Source organism: Pan paniscus, chromosome 13 (genome assembly GCF_029289425.2).
Source record: "Pan paniscus chromosome 13, NHGRI_mPanPan1-v2.0_pri, whole genome shotgun sequence".
In the NCBI taxonomy this organism is placed as follows: domain Eukaryota; kingdom Metazoa; phylum Chordata; class Mammalia; order Primates; family Hominidae; genus Pan; species Pan paniscus.
The window spans coordinates 51,125,592-51,142,736 of NC_073262.2; the positions used below are offsets into that span (position 1 = coordinate 51,125,592).

Here is a 17,145-nt window from a genome sequence, read left to right on the forward strand (position 1 = left end):
GTTTTATTTTAAAAGCCTATTTGAGGTAACAGTGTAAATTAATACTTAGTGTTTTCTATAGACAAGATGTGGACTATGTGGTTTATGTAATTGTTATTTTAGGCTAGAATATTATAAAATGGCTAAGATAAGAAATAGAAACCATTGAGTGAGATTATATCACATTCTTATTCTGAGTCATGCTGCTAGAGCAAATCAAAACAGTTTTCCTTAGTGACCATGTATAATCCACGTATAATCCACACAGTGTTCATGAGGAATCATGGATCACAAAAAGTAAGTGACTTGCCTAAGGTCATTTGTGGCAGAGAGGATCTGACTCATGCAGGAGTATCCCCCGTCCCCCCCCCCGCAACCTGCCACCGGGGTTCTACTGGTGACGTTTTGCCTCTTGGTTTTTCTACTGATGGCAACACCTATGCCAAAAACCTAACCTCTATTTGGTAGTCTATAGTATAAAAAATGTATAGTAGAAATCTATAGTAGAAAACAGCCATATGACCTAGCAGCATAGAAAGGATGTCTCTTATATGAAAAAGTAATTCTAAACTTTTATGGAAATAACTTTATATATATGTAATAGATACCATTTAACCTGGAAATGCCAAATTTCAAATATTGTGCTAGATGTTGTCTGTTTCTTGCCTTTAATCCACATAACAATTGTGTAAAGGAGTTACTGTTATTTTAGAGACCAAAAACAACCAAGGCTGAAAGAAGTTAAATAATTTGTCTGATACCAGAGAGCTATTGATAACCTCGATCTGTCTGGATTCAAAGTGGAGGCACAAATGAAAACTGTGTCTTCATATATTGAGTTTATTATGTATGTATATTCCAGATGACTTCTTACTCATGGGACATACTAGAGCTTTGTATTTTTCTGGCAATTAATCTTCTGTTGATTGAAATACATTAAAAATAGGTACTAATTTTTCTTGCTTGGTATTCAAAGTAAATATCAATGATTCTCCAACGGAAGCAACATCAACAATTAAATTATATTCAGTTAATTATCTTCAGTTATATTTTGGAATCTTTTGTTGCTTGTAGGGGTTTGGAACAAAGCTAAAACTTGTGATTACATTTCTTGCTCTTTCTCAACCCAGTGTAAATATTTGAAGTTGGCTTTACTGTATCCTCAATTAAGAAGGGGTTGGAGGAAGATGGAGAGAAAGACATAGAGAAAGAGGAAGGAAAGAAGAAATGGAACCAATTGACATGTAGGATATGACTGAGGGAAACTCTCAAATCACTGAGATGTATTCAAAAGGAAGAAAATCAATCCAAGGTGAATATACACCCTGCATTCCTTCCTTTCTCTGATAAGAAGTTTTTGGATTAGTTTTGCTTTTAAATCCTTCTGTGTTCCATAAAATATTTAAGAGTGCTCTTCAATGCACTTAAGATGTTGTAATGTGAAGAGGAAGTGTTTTCAAGCCATCTAGAACTAAGGTCAAACTCCACCGGTTCTGTGGCTTTAAGCATTTTGGCCATAAAAGAATGTTTACATTCAGTGATTTTCTACTATGTGTAACTAGGTGCCAAATATGCAAGGAGAAATGCATAGAAAAGTGGCAGTTTGCAAGGAAAAACAAGGAGCAGACAATTTTTATACGGTAGAATAAGTGCTATGTGAGAGAATGCTAAAGGAGCAAAAAGAAGCAATAGCTGCAAAAGGTCCGCTCAGATTTCTTGCAGCAGTTGACAGAGGTTCTTCAGGAAAAGACAGTGGTAAGAAGTCTTTGTGGCCAAGAGATGTGCAAATCTGAAGTTCTAGTTGTTTGAAGAGCCGCCGGAGTCTAACAGGGCTACAGCTGAGAATGTGAGATGACATGTATTCACCACTGAGTAAAGCACACGGCACTTACATAGGGCTCAACAAATGTCCATTCCTTTCCCCTTAGGCTAGAGCACTGGGTGAACCCCAAACATCCCCTGTGCTCATCCTTATTTTTGGTTCTTATTTTAATATCCACCCTTGAAAAACACCCTCCTGACACCTATCTGACTCCCCAAGTCCAGCCTTTATGCCCAGGTCCAATCTCTTCTTTAAGAAGACTTTCTTCCTTTTTAAATTTTATTTTCGGTTTGGGGGTACACATGCAGGTTTGTTCCATAGGTAAACACGTGTCATGGGGGTTTGTTGTATAGATTATTTCATCACTCAGGTATTAAGCCCGGTAACCAATACTCATCTTTTCTGCTTCTCTCACTCCTCCCACCCCACCACCCTCAGGTAGACCCCAGTGTCTGCTGTTTTCCTTTTAAGCAGACTTTCTCACATCCAGTTCAGCCTGCTCAGATCTCTCCCTCCCGGAAGAAGCATTCCCCTTACAGGCAGTCCTGTGCACTCAACTGCACAGTGCATTCACTGTTCATTAACGGATTCAAGGAGGTTGGAGTTTTTTCTCCTGAAGGAGAATGAAGTCCTCTCAACAGCAGTGAATGCTTTTGAATCACCTAGATCCTGACAAAACCTGGGATACTCATCAACGAACAAATTCTCTTGGATCAGCAAATTCCAGTGCATTCCAATACTGCCACAGTCTTAGGCTGCCGACAGAAAATTACTGATTTCTTTCTTTCTTTTTCTGAATTAGCTTCCTCAGGTTGAATTTTATTGGTTTGCTTATTTCATTTTTCCCCCTTATTGTGCTTTTTTTTCCATCTTCTCCCTAAACATCTATCCAGTCGTTTAACAATTACCAATCATTATGATGAAAGAGTATTCAGCCTGTAATCCCAGCACTTTGGGAGGCTGAGGTGGGTGGATCACCTGAAGTCAGGAGTTTGAGACCAGCCTGATCTATATGGTGAAACCCCATTTCTACTAAAAATACAAAAATTAGCTTGTGTGGTGGCCTGTGCCTGTAATCCTAGCTACTCGGGAGGCTGAGGTAGGAGAATCGCTTGAACCTGGGAAGCAGAGGTTGCAGTGAGCCAAGATCGCACCACTGCACTCTAGCCTGTGGGTGACAGAGAGAGACTCTGTCTCAAAAAAAAAAAAAAAAAAAAAAAAAAACGAAGAAAGAAAAAAAAGAGAAAAAGAAAAAGAAAAAAGAAAAAAAAGTATTCAGTGGGATACCATGTACCTAGACATCTCTGTGACTAGTCTATTCCTGAAACATCCCTCTTCTGACTCCTATGTTACACTTTCTGTAGTACTTTATTTATATGTTTTGGCTATCATTCCTTCTTGATTGTATCTCTTCTTGAGTCTCTTAAAATATTTTACTTTCAAGGTCCCACACTTGGCCTACCACACCTGATTGACTTCATCTACTCAAAAGGCTTCAGCAACTATACACCCACTGATTCTGATATTCCCTATGGACCTCCCTCCAGAGTTTTCCAGCTAATTCTGCACAGTGGGAAACTTTCCAGGCAAATACTGTGCCCCAAACTAGACTGAAGTCCAACTACTAAATCTCCTCTTTCTACACATCCTCTGTCTATTTAAACAGCAGCTAACATGGAACAGGAAATTTGTATTTGTCAGGAACCATGCTAAATAAGATTGTTTTACTCAGTCCTCATAATACTTCTTTGAAATGATTGCTATCATTAGCCCCATATGACAGGTGAGGAAGTTAAAGCACATGGAGCTCACATGGCTTCTTTCCCTAGGTCATATATCTTGTAACTTGTAGAGCCTGCATTTGACACTAGGCTGTCAGAGTGAGACAGACCTCAGGACTTAGTCACTCCATTCTTCATCCATGAGGTCTTCCAAGTTAAAAAGCTAAAAGTCATCCTTCTCTCTACTGTGTTCAATTTTTCTTTAAGTATTCTTGATCCAATTTTAGATATGCCTTTCATATCAGGTCCCTGCTTTCTAGCTTGTGCTGGTTCTCATTATTTGCTGCCCACAAAATTGCAAATTGCATCCAGTATCTGTCCCTAGTACCCACACCTTCCATCTTCAGTATATGCTCCAAAGCACCATCACCATTACATTAAAAAAAAAGAAACTGATGAACAAAGCAAACAACAAACAAATATTAGCAACCCGATCCTCAACACTAAAATGAAACCAACAAACTGTGGCTGGCTCTTAGTTGGCCAGCAGAGAAGTAAGTTCCTTCTCAATTCATTGTCTGCCTTTTCTACCCTGGCTGCATTTCCTGCATCTCCTTCCTGCCTCCCCCATTTCATCTTCAATTCTAGCTATGCCAGGTGTCCCATAGCCCCCACTTTGTTGTTTGACATTCATGTCACTTTGCCTTTGCTCATGGAGCTCACTCTTCCTGTAAGGCCGTTGTCTGTGCTCTTCTTCTTTCTCATCCCTCAAATCTCTGCTCAAAGGTCAACTATTTTGAGCACTTTCTCACTTTCTCAAGAAAGTAACAATGCTCTTGCTACAGTAATTTGACATTGTTATGTGCACATGCCTTATAAATTCATTTATTTGTTTTTGGTATACATCAAAGAGTGGATATCTACTGTGTGTCAGGGATTAGACCAGAGGCTGGAGACTCTGGGAAGATTCAGATATCATCCCGTTCTTATGGAATTTCCACTAAGAGCACACTGTATTATCTTTTTCTGCTTAATCTTCTGTCTCACCATTTCTATAATAGCCTATATGCCACCAAAGCCTTGAAAGTGACTGGTACAAGTATAAGTAAGGCATGTTTTCTCACCTAAATAGGTTTATAGTCTCAGTAGTTACTTAACATAACTACATGCAGTCAAAGGACCATTTACCTACTGTTAAAGCAAGTGTTGTCCCTCTGCAATGATTACTATAGCATCTGATAGCCAGATGACTTGATATGCTTCAAATTAATACATGGCTATTGACTTCCCCATAGAAGAAGCACTACATCAGGCTTGGAAGAGGAAGAAAGCTGACATCCTTCTGCAAAGCTGAAAAATGAGCTAAAGGGCATTGTTAGGATGTCAGAGAGCCTACACTGTTGAAAAGGGATTGGCAAAGACTGAGAAATGGTGAAAAGATCCTGAACAGGGCACATGTGAGTGTCATCAGACATAAACATCGAGAAGATCAAGGACAAGTGCTTGTATCACTTACTGGATCTGTTCAATGTGACAGTAATCATTAAATTCACAGTTTAATGAATCAGATGTACTTTCAAAAAGTACTTGTTGAATGAAAATAGAAAATTCTGTGGAAGTAATCTTATTCCTATAATACAAGTCATCTGAAAAAAGATTGTGGAAGCAATCTTATTCCTATAATACAAGTTATCTGAAAAAAATCTCTTTTTTTAATCCGGAACTCACAATGAGGGTCAATAATAATCTCTATTTTAATATGCCACTGTGTTAGTAAAAATACATGTAAAAAAGTTTTACAAGTTGTAGTAAACAATAATGGCAGAGAAGGTAAAACAAGATCTCAGAAAGTAGTGATCAGAGTGTAAACCGTAACAAGAGTTTAGGAAAACAAGTTGGAAATATGAATCAAGATTCTTAAAACTATTCAGAACTTTTGACTCAATAAAGCAATTTCTGAGGTTTGTTTAAGTAAACCATAGAACTTGTGGTATTAGAAAAAATATATATATATATATTTTTTCCTTTTGAGACAGAGTCTCGCTCTGTCGCCCAGGCTGGAGTGCAGTGGCGCGATCTTGGCTCACTGCAAGCTCCACCTCCCAGGCTCATGCCATTCTTCTGCCTCAGCCTCCCGAATTGCTGGGACTACAGGCGTCCGCCGCCACGCCAGGGTAATTTTTTGTATTTTTTTATTACAGACGGGGTTTCACCGTGTTAGCCAGGATAGTCTCGATCTCCTGACCTCATGATCTGCCTGCCTCGGCCTCCCAAAGTGCTGGGATTACAGGCGTGAGCCACCGCGCCCGGTCAGAAAATACTTAAATACAAAGATGCTTAACATAGTGCTGGCTACAATAATAAATATTTGGAAACAAAGCAGATCCTCTGCCTCTCTCACCAAAATAGGAAAGACAAAGAAAAATATTAAGATGGTTGAATATAGAAACAAAAACGTCTTGGGCTATTTATTTTGGTGTTATTAAAATAATTTGGAGTTATTAAAATAATATTTATAGGTATTTTAGTAGCCTGTGAAAAGCTCTGGTTATAATAGTAAGTGTGCTTCAGTATTCTCTAGGGGAAAGTGCTTTATAGGAATCTCATTTGGCCTTCAGGAATGAATGACTAGTGCAATTCATGTTTTCTTTTTTTGAGCCAGGCAAGTTCTGCATTGTCCCAGAACACAGCATATATATGTCTACTATCATGTCTTAGCCCTTGACAGTCTGTTTTTGACAGACCTCCCTTTTCCTTTTGTCTACTTCAATTTTAGATGTCCTCCAAGTCATTCTACTTCCTTCCATAATGCTTTCATGATTATTCTAGAACACAAAAACTTTCTCATCTCTCAGTCTTCTAGAACTGTATTTTCAATTATGATCTCACACTATTCTACTGCGTCTTAAGCAATATAAAGGAGGTCATGAATGTCCCATCACCAAGTTTGTAATACAGAGGTTTGCAAATGCCTTGCTTGTTTGAAGGAAGAAATAAGATGCAGGATTTAGCATCTGGCATCAACACGCAGATTCCCTTGGCTTAAAGCCCAACCTCTACCATTTACTAGATATGAGACCTTGTGGAATTTACATAAGCTTTCTGGGCCTCAATGTTCTCATCTGTAAAATGGAAATAATAACACTATGCATATCCCTTTATTGATATGTTGTAATGATATCTATCTATCTATCTATCTATGCCCTAATATCCCACAATCAAAAACCTGCTCCTTTTAATCTTAATTTGTAGATATGACATACCATGACCAAAATATACCCTGAGTACTTAGAAGCTTGGTTTTGATTATACAGGCTTCTGAACTTGCATGTTATATTCCACTAATAACCATGGTATCTATCTCTGGGAGTTGGAAGGCATTGAACATTTGTTGGGTTGCCAGGGATTGATCTGGTGGAGTGCAAACACTGTTTTTATTCGGTTACTCCTGTGGAGAATAGGATACCACTTTGGGATAAATTTTCTAACCATAACAACTTATAAACATCATATAATAGTCTCCAATGGCACTTTATGGGGTAGGTTTCCTCTTCATATGGGAAAGCTGCCACAGATTGGACAGAAATTGCCCACACATTCATCATGTTTTTCTTAAAAAGGTAGTTTTGAATGATGTATGTTTGAAAAGTGACCAAATTAGCATATCCAAGTCCCTTAAGTATCATCAGGTAAGGATAAAAAAATTAAGACGGACTGAAGATATCTCTAATTTCGACAGCAGCATGCTGTGTCTACATGCTTTGGGAATTTCCATTTTGTTATTCTTTAGAGAGTCCATTGTGCCCGCCTCACCCAGGACCTCTCTTATCCACAAAGGCTGGACAAAAAACAGTTAATCCTATCTGTCCTAAGTCTGTCCTCTTGCTTCACATTTACTAGAAAGCACCAACAATGAGGGGGAAAAGACTATTTCCGAAGAGCTTGACAAAACTAAGAGAATACTCAAGAAATTATTATAAATAATTTATTAATCCAAAGAGTTTGTATTTCTTGTTTCAACTGTGGTCAATTCCTTCAGTAAAACATCCCTCAAACACAGCAAGGATTCTGTCATTTCCACAAGTGCAGAATTTCAGGCCTATTTGTTTTCGTTTTTGCCAAAGGGTGCCCTGTGTGCCATCTTCTGCACTGCAGAAGCTCTCACCTGGCCTGTGAGTGGGACCCATGCTTGCTGAGAGTGAGACACAAGCTTGCTGATGAAATCACTTGGTTTGCAAAATGACTAAAAACAATGGTCCTCATCCAACTGGGGGTGGGGGAAATTAGTTAGAGGGAGGACAAATATTTGAATTGCACAGGGAACCAAGGTGTGCTTGCCAAATGTCACAAATATTCAAGGGATTTTGATTTGTCCTGGCTGAGTGCCCAGAAGCAAAGATAGAGTTTCACAAAGTTGCAGCCTACAGTGTAGGCATTGAGCAATTTCACAGAAAAGGAAATAGGAAGGTGTTAAAAAATGATATTTTTAAGGTTTTTGTGTGTTGAGTCTCCTGCTCATCAGGCTTGACAGTGTTCCTTTAAAAATCAGCACATCACCTCCATTGATTTTCAACTTCACACTTTTTTTAAAAGCTCGACATCTTCTATTTTTAGCCTGATGGATGAAGTAAATTAAAGGAGAACAGTATCCATAGAGATGAACTCCTCAAAAAATTGTTAAATTACTTTTGGAGAAAGTGCGCGGAATAAGCTTTAACAGTCACGGGAATGTTGTGATGTGATTTGGCTGAAATTCGGGTTGTTTTGACTTAAATCTTCATGTTTCCCTTGTCTTGCTATTAAATTGATGGCCATTTCAGTTGTCTCTGACTTCTTACAGCAGCACTGACGTTACAATCTGGACAGCCTTATGGGGTTCCTGCAACATTTCTCTATAGGTATATGGTGTTCTTGGCTATTTGGTGATAATATTTTTGGAACCAGACTTAAAACCTAGAGATTGGTATTTACTGGGACTCTTAGATAAAAACACATAATTTTAGCCTTAGATGGACCCACAAGAGTTCATTAGTTTTTCTTCCTAGGATCTGCCAAAAAAAAAAAGGATCCCTCAATTGATAAAATCATATACATATTCACATATAAGAACTAGGTAAAGGCCGGGCGTGGTGGCTCACGCCTGTAATCCCAGCGCTTTGGGAGGCCAAGGCGGGAGGATCACAAGTTCAGGAGATCAAAACCATTCTGGCTAACACAGTGAAACCCCGTCTCTACTAAAAATATAAAAAATTAGCTGGGCGTGGTGGCGGGCACCTGTAGTCCCAGCTACTCGGGAGGCTGAGGCAGGAGAATGGCGTGAACCTGGGAGGCGGAGGTTGCAGTGAGCCGAGATCGCGCCACTGCACTCCAGCCTGGGCGACAGAGCAAGACTCCATCTCAAAAAAAAAAAAAAAAAAAAAAGGATCTAGGTAAAATTTAAATTCAATCTCTGTTATTCTATTGTTCTTTTCACTGTTCTAAATTTCTTTTTAATTGTATTTTTATTTTTAATTTTTGTGGGTCATAGTAGGTGTATATGTTTATGGGGTACACGAGATATTTTGGTACCGGCATACAATGCATAATAATCACTTCATAGAAAATTGGGTATTCATCCCCTCAAGCATTTATCCTTTGTGGTATGAACAATCCAATGATACTCTTCTAGTTACTTTGATTTCTAAATTTATCAGTAGAAAAGTTTTAATGAGATATATTTTTATAAAGCCAAACAATATTTTTTTTGTTTCTGCAGGCAACTAACAGCAATAACCACATCACTCCCTGATGACCAGTGGACTAGTGGACTAGTTCTTCTCTAATTTGATCAGACTTCCCTATGGACATCATCAGTGAATCCTGCTTTGAAGGAATGGAAGAGGCTAAGGAATGGCTGAGAGGTCTTTGAAGATGAGAATATCAACGTTACTTATCCTTGGCTGGAATCCCAGGGTTCCAGCCCTATTGGCATCTACCATGCTCTTTCTGCATCCCCAAGTGCCAGCCCAAAAACAGCAGGCACTTAAGAAAAACTGGTGAGAACTGTCCCTGAGCGGTAGTTCTCACTGGAGTCCTCAGAAGAGCTCCAGGCCTTGGCTGTACTCTTACGTCTAGAAAATGTTTATCTTACCCTTCTACCTTCTAAGCCAATTTCAAATTTCTAATTTTTCATGAAATGCTCTGCAATTCCAGACAGTGATTTCAGAATTATCTTTCTCAATCACACTTATAGTCCATAGTTGGGCATACATTTCTCTGACTGGCAAACTTTCTACACTTTTTCATGTGTTTCCCCCTACCCGTGGTCTCAATAAGACTATACAATTATAAAAATCAGGGCTGGGCTGGGCACAGTGGCTCAGGCCTGTAATCCCAGCGCTTTGGGAGGCTGAGGCAGGCGGATCACAAGGTCAGGAGTTCGAGGCCAGCCTGGCCAACACGGTGAAACCCCATCTCCACCAAAAATACAAAATTTAGCCGGGTGTGGTGGTGTGCACCTGTAATCCCAGATATTCAGGAGGCTGAGGCAGGAGAATCCCTTGAAACCAGGAGGCGGAGGTTCCAGTGAGCCAAGATCGTGCCACTGGACTCCAGCCTGGGCAACAAGAGCAAAACTCTCTCTCTCAAAAAATAAATAAATAAATAAATAAACAAATAAAAAATCAAGGCTCATATTCTTTATTTGTTTTCTATCCCTCACTCCTTATCCTGTGTACACCCTAGCCTATCTGTCTCCCCTCTTATCACTCCTCCTCACCTTCAGCACCCTCCAGCCATCTGAAACTATTTGAAAATTCCAATTTTCCACAGAGCAGAGGACCCCTGTGCTTTATGTCTCCATTTGTTTCTTTGCTTCTGAGTATCCTTTTTCTTTCTTTCTTGTTTTTGTTTCCTCCCATATTTCTACAACAAGATCAGCTCAGTTCTTGTATTTGAAGTCTCCCTAACACTGCGGTTGACAGGCAGTCATTAGCACTTTTCACCAATATTCAGGTTCTGTTTTCTCCCATTCCACGGTAAGATTGCACTTCAGCCCCTATTGAGGTTGGGGGTGCCCACGTGGCTTTATTTGGCCAGTGGAATGTGAGTGGAAGTAATGTTTGCTACTTCCAAGTAGAAGCTTTGAAAAGCTAGCGCATGCTTCCCTGTGCTTCCCTCCCTGTGTTTCCTCTTACTACAGAAATCTTCCAGATAATCGAATTTTGTTACCATCTAAGAACAAGGACAAGGTGGAAGAAGGGCCTTTGTCATGCATGATGGGCATGTGACACAGGTAGCATGGACCTTGTTACTTAGACCACAGAGATGTTAGTTTGTTTATTATAGCCACCTAACAACTCATCAAGGCTATGCAATTGACTTAACAGCTCCCTCTTGTGTGCCTGCAGCACCTTCCTTTGCTTCCACCTTAAACTTATTCAACTGTACGGTCGTGATCTCATTTCCTTCCTGTCTTGCTGGTAGACCATAAACTCCACAAGAATATGGCTTGTATCCATGCATCCTCTGAGCCCAACAAAGTGTTTGGTATATAATAACCTCTTAAAACACACATGCTGAATGAGTGAATAAAACATGCCTGCCCCATGCTAAATACATCCTGAAGTTAACAATGGTGTTCCTGGAGTTTTGTCCAAACCACCAGGGGCAAATGATCAATCTACTCACAGTTGTGGCAGGTGGCACCAGTGTAACTTGTGTCACTGCAGTTACAATAGAAGGTAGTCCAGGACTGGGAGCAGCTTCCTCCATGTTCACAGTAGTTTGGCAAACACCTAATGGAAGAAAACATAAATGAAAAGAAAATAAACCAAATCATTTGGCAGAAAGGGGAAAGCAAAAATGTCTCATATCCAACTGCCTCAATTAATAGTAGATATTGATTTGCTATACTCCCATACCTAAGGCAGATTGAATGACATCAAAATAGTATGAATATTACAGTTTTAGCACAAAAGGTAGAATCACCTTGCATTACTGCGCAATGAAAGTCGCAAAGCTGATGTAAGTACTTAAGGATGTTAATATTGAGGCAAATTCATGTTGACTTAAAGTTAATTTGAAGTGGTCAGAATTTGTAAGGTTTTTCACTTACTAAAAAATAAAATGTATAAAGATAATCATTTTACATTTTTTAATGGTTTTGTATTTTTAAAGGAGAGGCAGATAATTGAGGTCATTGTCCTCATGCTTCTCTTTTGGGGAATGACCAGGTATCTATTTTAAACTGCACAAAGACAACATGAAATTAGAAAAGATGATATTTGTTCATCTAAAATGCAAGGATATTTTATCATTTGTAAAAGTGTAAATGCTATCCTTAAAACAAAGGCTTCACTACTTAAGGTCAAAATAACATGGCTATTCTGAAAAATATTTTTACCACACACATTAAAAACTCCATAAAATATTTATATAATTAGAATCAGCAATCACACTGAGATGACCCTGTCTTAAGGCTATTGTTCAAAATATGAAAAATATATATGCTAATTAGTGTTATTCACAATGATGCCATTCATAATGGTGAATCAACATAAGTGTCCAACATTAGAAAATTACTTAGGAAATCTGTAGTACATAAAATTAATGGACTATCATAAAACTCCAACAAATGATGTGGACAAACATGATTATAACAGAACAAACATGATTATAACAAACATGATTGTAACAGGACAAACATGATTATAATAGATTAAGTAAAAGTTTAAGATACGAAGCATGAACACCACAAAATAAAACACAGGCTTTATAAACTTCAAAAATAGTTGAAAGGAAAAATCTTTAGACTTGGGCTAATGGGAGTGGAGGTAACATTTATTTCTTCCAGACAGAAATCACAGACTTTAGGGAGACATGTATCTGAGTTCAAATCCCATTTACTACATGGTGCCTTTGGGTTATTCTTTGCACCTCTTATACTGCCACCATTAAGAGATAACCTGGTTGGTGCTCAGTAAATGCAGTGAATAAAATTAAGAGTAAAAACAATGATACATACCATAATTTTTGAAAACAATCTTTATAGGGCCTGAGAGAGTACAGGAAAATAAATTCCGCGAATTTAAAAAGAGGGAGGGTGCAAGCAATGAAGTTACAGAAGTGGTATATAATACAACAAATGGGTTCATTGTGAAGCCACTAAGAATCTGAGGCAAGCAAAAGTAAGATGATTTACTCTGACTGCCCTATATAGGTAGGAAAGCCTCCAGCAATGATTGTTTCAAATCCCAGAAACTAATATTCCTGCATATGTTCAGACATATTATTAGACATTTTCTGCTCAGCACAGCAAATATACAATTGTGCTGACGGGGCTTATGTTTGGGAAAAGCTTGTTGATAACTTTATGGTATTCAACGATAGCCTAAAGTACAGGAAAGATTTAAATAAAGGACCCATAGTTTTGCTACGGGATGTATTCACACAAAACAACCAACCAAACAAACAAACAAAAAAGTGGTCCTCTCTCTGTTCAAATTCTACCTCTCCTTTTTATTCCCACCCACTCTCCTGGTCTTGGTGGACAGCAGAGGCCACAGGCTTTTCTCTTGGGTAACTCAGAGGTCCTGTCCTGCTCTATGCCTGTGCTGGGAGGGAAGTTCCAAAAACTTAGAGCCTTGATGTCCTCATCCCAGTAAGGATTTCTTTCTCCAGGCATGTCCTCAGGAGATCCTGGGGGGCTAGCACTGTTTTGAATGCCCCCTGTCCCCACACGCTGTTTCCTTTCACATCCCAGCATCTCCCTGCTTCTGACATACTGCTTCTTCTGCAGTTTACCTTGTGCCATAATTTTCTCTTCTGAAGCTGCCCAGTTTCTCCATGACCTTTCCACACCTCCTTTTGCCCCAGCCCATCCCCTCCCCACAGCACACACATAAACACAAACAGAGATTTCCATATGAGCAAATGATAGTATTATTGCTGCCCTCCCCCAACAAAAAAAGAAATTGTCTTAAGAAAGAAAAACTGAGCAAAGCACACTCAATAGGTGCTTATTCTGTAGTTTTTTGTTTGTTTGTTTTGGGCCCCAAGAAAGTTCAGGGTTGACTTTTTTTGGTGGCTGAAACTATAAAATAAAAAACCCAGACGTTCTCAGTGGTCAAGTTTTGAGACACAAGAAAATTTGTCTGCAGTGAAAGAGAAACAGAATAAACAAAAAATATGCTGACATGCAGCATGCAGCAAAAAAGGGGGATGCCAACACTGTGTGGTCAGTCCCTGCTGTTCTTGAGACTTCATTGCACCTGTGAACTTCCTAAGAGCTGGCTATTTTCATATATATTAGATGCTGTGAAGTAGCCTAACCCTTTTCCAGAAAAATCCCCAATGCAATTAGGCTAGTCCGAGCTGGGATTCTCTTATATTCAACTAACAGAATTTTAACTTTGGGTAAGAAAGAAGAATCCTGTAATTACAAAAAGAAAAGGAAACGTTTTCTGCACTTTAGTTTTTTTTTTTTTGAAATGGAGTCTTGCTCTGTCACCCAGGCTGGAGTGCAGTGGCAAGATCTCAGCCCAATGCAACCTCCACCTCCTGGGTTCCAGCGATTCTCCTGCCTCAGCCTCCCGAGTAGCTGGGATTACAGGAGCCTGCCACCATGCCCAGCTAATTTTTGTATTTTTAGTAGAGATGAGGTTTATCCATCTCTACTACGGGTTGGCCAGTCTGGTCTGGAACTCCTGACCTCAGGTGATCCACCTGCCTCGGCCTCTCAAAGTGCTGGGATTAGAGACATGAGCCACATGGCACCTGCCCCACTTTAAATGTTTTTAAAACAAAAGATTACAAAATCTACTTTGGCATGTTGGGAGAAGGGTTTAGGGGAAAGCTCTAAGAAATATCTGGGCACTTAGAACACATCTTTAATATGCCTCACACAGACCTTGTTTTACAATGATAAACTCAATTTACCAATAAAAATGTAGAAACTACATCTTTATTAACTTACTAGAAACTCATTTGTCTATGGTCACTCAGAAAAGCCAATGATGCATTCCTGGAAGGGTAAAAGAGTACTTGAGCAAGGAAAAACCTAGTTTTCCCAGAATGAGAAAGAAAAAATAATAATAAATGAGCACTAGTAGAGCTGCCTTCAAGCTTGGTTCATTTTGGTTCAATGCACACTGTGATTAGAAAAACTCATCTGTAAAGAAGACGCTTGAGATAAAAGACACATGACACCAATTTTCTTATTTAAAAGGAGCAGTTTCATGAGTATAATTTCCACATTCTTTAATCAGCTCGTTTTAACTGGGCTTTTGTTTCTTTCTCTGTCTACGTGGCATAAACTGAGCATCGAAGACATTAACCCAGAAAAAGACCCATCATAGAACTGGGAAGTGGAAAGAGTGAATTAAGTGTGAGGGCACTCACTCTTTTAGGTGTAAGGCTCTTAATCCAAATTGCTAGGAGATAAACACATTGAACATCTGTCTTCTAAAATCCTAACCATATTGCATCTATAACTGCATCTGGATGGATGTGACCTCCTTTGGTGCACAATGTTTAACAAAGAAAGCTTTCAGCATGGACACAATGGCTTTCCTCTTACTCCCCAAAGCCCTGGTGATGTGTCTCAGGAAAAACTTAGATAGTGTGGCAGACACATTGGAAGCTGTTAGCCTCTGTATAAAAGCAGAATGTGCATTGTCTTAAGGGAAATGAGATAAAGGGTTGAAAGAAAGAAAAGAGATAGGAATGAAAGGAGAAAAAAAAAGTCAGAGGGTTAAAAGTCTTTATAATGTTTATCCAAATAAAAAATTCTTCCAAAAGAGAAGGATCATTGCTAGGTGGGGCTATTGACAATCCAGGTAATAGATAAAGTGAAAAGGTTTATCTAGAGTGGTCCATGGACCTAAGCTCATAGTCCATCCTAGAGAGGTACATGGTTTGGGCCTCAAGGTGGTTGTTTTGTACTGTGTTTTGCTGTTCATGGGAAATATGAAGAAACAGAGTATTTCTTTTTAAAGGCAAATGCACAGCAATGGAGAAAGCCAAATAAACTGCTTCAGAGCAGAGATAAGATTTTGTAGGATGTTGTGGGATTGAGCCACTAGGTAGACTAGAGACAGACATTTCTGAGTATGTAAACTGGAGTCCAATTTCATCCTGGCAAGCACACTTTCAGCAGAACATGCTCTCTCTAGGTCAGCCTTAAGAAGAACAAAAGGACCCCCACAGCTTTCCTTCAGGAAGATCAGAGTGGTTATTTCTCTGTAACTTAGCTTTAACTGGGGCCGGGCTGAAGTTTCCAGCTGGAGTGGATGAGGCCTGGGAAAAGTGTGATGAAAGCAGTAGGAATCAAGACAGTTCAGGGAAATGCAGTCTGTCAGTTTGTTTTTAATTTGGAAAGTTTCACAGAAGAAATATGAATTTTTGGCTTCTTTTAAAGCAAAAATAAGATTACTGAGCAAAGTCAAAGCAAATCTCACGGCTACACACCAGTGACTTCAACGTTTAGATTTGAGTTCAGTCTTCGCTCCTGAACTCCAGACTCCTCTACGCAGCTGTCTGCTGGACAGCTCCACGTGGGTGTCTAATAGATATTCCAAACTTTGTGTACCCAAACCGAACTTTCCAATCTCCTCCTTCACCATGCCCCCACCACCTGCTTTACCTGTGTTCTTCACTATCACAGTTGATGTCAACACCCTCCTTACCAGTACCCAGGTTCTTAAACTTGAAGGTCCTCTCCTTCTCTCATAGCCTATATCCAAGATGTGAGCAATTCCTGCTGGCTGGGCCTTCAGAAGCTGTCCTGAATCTCACCACTTATCACCCCTCCCCTGATGTTCCTCTAGTCTGAGATGCAAGCATCACTCACCAGAATAACTGCAATTATCAACTAACTGGTCTCCCAGCTTCCATCCTTGACCCCTTCAGTTAATTCCCAACACAAGAGCAAGGGGGACCCTATAAAAACCTAAGGCAGATCATTTTAAACGCATCTCCTCTGGCTCCCTATTTTATCTAGAGTAAAAGCAACATCCTTAAAATGATCTTCCAGTTCTTATTGATCTGCTCCCCTTAACACTCTCAACTCACCCCTACACTTTTCCCTTTTCTACATCTGCTCCAACCATGTTGACTTTGTTGTTCCTAAAGCACACCAAGAATGCTACCTTGTCAGGGTTCTTGCACTGGAATTCTCTCTACCCAAAGCATTTTTCCCCAGATGTCCACATGCCCCATGTCTCAGCTCATGTTCCTGCTCAAGTGTCACCTTCTCAAAGGGGCCTGCCACCATCATGTTATTTAATGTGCAAACCTTCCTCATTGTTTCCCTGGAATCTCTTTTCCTGCCATTTTATTTGTCTTTAGTGTGTGTTATCTTCTGACACACTAGATACTCTGCTTATCCATCAGTTTATGATTCAGTGTCTGTTTCTCTGAAAATGAACGTTAGCTCCATAAGAGCGCTGCTTGTTGTCTGTTTGGTCCACTGACGTACCCAAAGTAGGAAGCAAGGTAGGCACTATATAAATTGTTGTAGATTGAGTGAATGAATGACAGGCATTTCTGGGGTGCAGCCCTCTATTAGCTAAGCCTCTTCAGTTTGTCACAGCCTTGCTGGCCTTCACCCATTTACTATTACCTGCACGCTCTTGAGCAGCACAA

General features: G+C 39.5%; 1 protein-coding gene across 2 annotated transcripts in view; it reads right to left on the minus strand.

The window, feature by feature from the left end:
* Positions 1–17,145, minus strand: part of CNTNAP5 (contactin associated protein family member 5) — an 876,843-nt gene that overhangs the window by 340,174 nt on the left and 519,524 nt on the right. For both annotated transcript variants that reach the window (XM_055108578.2, XM_008953637.5), the window contains exon 11: positions 11,191–11,297. In XM_055108578.2, the coding sequence (XP_054964553.1) occupies positions 11,191–11,297 (107 nt within the window). The remainder of the gene's footprint in view (positions 1–11,190; positions 11,298–17,145) is intronic.